Source organism: Oryza glaberrima, chromosome 1, assembly GCF_000147395.1.
Source record: "Oryza glaberrima chromosome 1, OglaRS2, whole genome shotgun sequence".
Classification (NCBI taxonomy): Eukaryota; Viridiplantae; Streptophyta; class Magnoliopsida; order Poales; family Poaceae; genus Oryza; species Oryza glaberrima.
In genome coordinates, this window is record NC_068326.1 from 21,452,754 (window position 1) to 21,456,202 (window position 3,449).

At 52.1% G+C, this 3,449-nt stretch overlaps 1 protein-coding gene across 1 annotated transcript; it reads right to left on the bottom strand.

Annotated features, from left to right (window-relative positions):
* Positions 1-362: 362 nt before the first annotated feature.
* LOC127756470 (uncharacterized) lies at positions 363-2,917 on the bottom strand. Its single transcript, XM_052281801.1, has 2 exons — positions 1,473-2,917; positions 363-773 (listed from the first exon to the last, which is right to left on the bottom strand). The coding sequence occupies exons 1-2, from the start codon at positions 2,873-2,875 to the stop codon at positions 587-589; spliced, it is 1,590 nt and encodes a 529-aa protein (XP_052137761.1). The 5' UTR covers positions 2,876-2,917; the 3' UTR covers positions 363-586.
* Positions 2,918-3,449: the final 532 nt, after the last annotated feature.

Below are 3,449 nucleotides of genomic sequence, written 5' to 3' on the forward strand. Positions count from 1 at the left end.
CGGCATCGCGCCGTCCGCTCCCGCCGCCGCCCCCGCCACCGCCCCCGCCGCGGCCACCACATCCGCCGCCACGACCCCCAAATCCGGCCGCGAATCCGGTGCCCCGCGCCGTTGACCGCCACCACAACTCGGATCCAAACCCGGGCTGCATCGGCGCGTCGTCTTTGGTCAAAGCCGCAGCCGAGCCAAGAACCGGCGTTCCCGCGCCGCCAAGAACCGGCGGCCGCCCGTGCACCGGCGAGCCGCCGCCAAGATCGAGGGAGAGGAGGCGAGGAGGCGTGGGAGATGAGGAGGCGCGGCGGCGTGGGAGGCGAGGAGGCGTGGCGGTGTGGCGGCGTGGGAGAGGAGGAGGCACGGCGGTGGAGGCGGAGTGGGAGGAAGCAGCGGAGAAGACGATGGAGGAGAAAGAGAGGAGAAGAAGAGGGTAGGTGAGGAAATTAATTTCCTTTGGTCCCCTCACTACCCTCCACCAAGTCACGAGCGCTGTCAGCGCCGGTTTCCTTGTACAGTGCCCAAATCCAACTAGGTCACGTAAAATAGGATCCTTACACTGTGGGGAACGGTATCTTTGGACCAATTTTTTAAGCTAAGACCCTACCACCGGTGCTTGCAATGTGAATGGCCTTATCGTCTTGCGGCGTGTAGTAGGTTTTTGCGCCTTCAGTGCTGCACGCATTGTTCCCAATTCCACCGCGCGCCGCATGACCGCATAGGCCATCACAACTCTGTGCCACCCTGCCGGTTGAATCACCGCGATCGAGCTCCTCGTCCCCCTGTGGAATACCTGGGATTAAGTGATCAAGCCCTGACCGGCTGCCACGTCCAAGGCTCCAAACAACAATCTTGCTTCTTCATTTTGTCCACATGTAGTCAGTGTTTTAATCTTGCAGAGTGAGTCGGATTTCAATTCCATTTCATTACTTCATGTTGGGGATTGCTAATCATATATGTGATAATCAGCGTGAGGGGATTAGGAACCACCAAAAGGGTCAGTGCCGTCTAGTGAGAGTTCCAAACTAAGGGATGATCAATCTGTTTTTCACATAATTAATTACAATAAGCCATCAAGGGATGAATTGATTAATCAAGCATACAATCATACATGCTACAGTGAGTGATCGATTTGCTAGTTCAACATAATGATTGGTAAGATTGTTTTAATTAATATGATATATTTTTTATCATTTTGTATTTTTGAGTTAGTGTCTGACCGCTAATATGTATTTTTTTCTATTATTAGCCTGTACTTGGTATCATGTCATGTCCACCGAGCAACAATTTTTTTATCCTACACTAAGGGCTGCAATTTTAGTTTCACTCTGGGCCGGTCCACCCAATATACATCTGTACTGTCCAATTCCAATATATTGACATGAAAGGAAATGCCTAGAAAAATTAACACAACTAGCCATTAGACAGCGAGGTGATGCACAACCAGGAAAAGTTAAAGTACAAAAGCGCCGCATCATTACCTGTTGTAAGCCGCATCCAAATTCAGGTAGTTGGAGAATTCAAAAGGTAGGAATGGCTCATTGCCAAAGAGGTTGCAGGAGGTTGTTGAGCTGTTGTCGTCACCAGGTTTCAAGGTGCTTCTTAATGTATAAGTGTTTCGCAGGCCTAGAGTCCTCCTTACCATGTCAAGTGCAACGAAGGCTGCCTTATCATTAGAACCTTCTTCCAGGGGCAATGTGAAGTAGATGACATTGGGATCTTCCATGTCAACAAGAGGGAATTCCGGTACAATCTGAGGAAGATGTTCATTGCTGGCAAGGGAGGAAAAAACATTAGAATCTAGAGAGGCATCCTTTATCCACGAAAGACGATCGCTGGTCAATGTCCAGGAGGTGATAGTGAAAGGAGTAGGGCAGCTTTCTATGTCGTTGCCTGCGGAAAACCAAGTGTCTTCGGAAGCCACATCAACAAACTTCATGCCTCCATTTTTCGTCACGCACACGCTTCTATACATATGCATGGATCCTCTCATGGCAAGCTCTTGATCACACGAACCTGGGTAAGGATTCACAGGCAGCCGGACATAGCGGAAATCAGGGATTGGACTGAAAACATCACAGAGCAATATGCCCCTCAAGTAATCCACCCAGCACAAAGAATCACCAAAAGGCACGACCAAGTCAGTCTCCCACCAGCACAAATCCTGGTCTTCACCGGCAGCATGATGGATTCGCAACCAATTAGTGCCCCAGAAGCCGCCAGCATACTTGCACAGCTCAGCTGCCACTGGGCGAGGGATCGGCGGACCCGAGCCACCATAATCTCCTACTGAAGTCATCCCTCCAAGGTGAGCCACAACAAACTCTCCGTTGTTGCGGCACAGTATCCCGGTGTTCCTACTCCCGTCAATGTTGATGATGCCATGATAGCAAGGGGGGAGCCTCGTGAGATCAACCGCGCCAGCAGGCTGGTAGATGAACAGCTCTTCACGGAGGGAGGCAACGTACGGCGTTATTGGGTCCCTGACGTTGAAGATGCAGCTCAGGAGGACGGAGTTGCCGTGGGCCGCTATGACTCTGCCTCTGGCGGAGGAATCGCTCTCGTCGGTGTCCGAGTCCGACGAGTCGGAGTCCGAGTCCGAGTCCGTGGTCTGCCTGTTCTTGTTTGGATGCAAGGTGAACAAGAGTCGGGAAATCGCCGGGGGAGCCGCCGCGCTGAAGGCAACGGTGATGCCGTCGCCGGTGGAGGTGGTTCCTTTTGCCATGGTTATTGCTCCAAGGTCGTCGTCCCCGCTCATGTCGCCGACGCGGCAATCGAGCATTACCCAGCCCGGATTGGATTCCCGGCGGATTCGAGCTCGTTTTACAGCCAATGGCATCCGGGGCTGAAATCCCTCCAGCGTGGCTGCTTCACATGAGCTCATGTTGAATCAGCGGCTACGGGACGGGAGGATTTTAGGGTTTCGGAGGCGGAGGAGGCGGCGGCCGGGGGAGAGGGATCGCTTTGGTGGAGGATTTCTTAGGGTTTGCGAAGGCCGACGCTTTCGGGCGGGGGAAAGTGGACATGTTAACGTTGAAGGAATAGTTCATTTTAGCTCCCTTACTTGTCAACGATTCCGATTTTCGTCCTTCAATCAGAAAACTAGATACAACGGGTCGTCAACTGTCAAAACTAGTGCAGATGAGGTCCCTCGGCAGTTTGGATAGCAGTTTTGGCCTACGTGGCTAATTTGACTTAGACTTCATCTGATGTAGCATTGACGTCGCAGTTACGTGGCAATTTTATCCGATAAAATAATAAACCTCGTGGGACCCACATGTCAGTTTCACACAAAAAATTATTTTTAAAAGGTGGGCCCACGTGGGCCCCATATGTCATTCTCATCCCTCCTCTTCTTCCTCCTCTCCCATCTTCCTCTCTTCAACTCTCTCCCCTCTCCTCTCTCGCGACGGAGAGGCAGCAGCGACCGGCGGTAGAGGAGGGCGTCAGCCTTACAC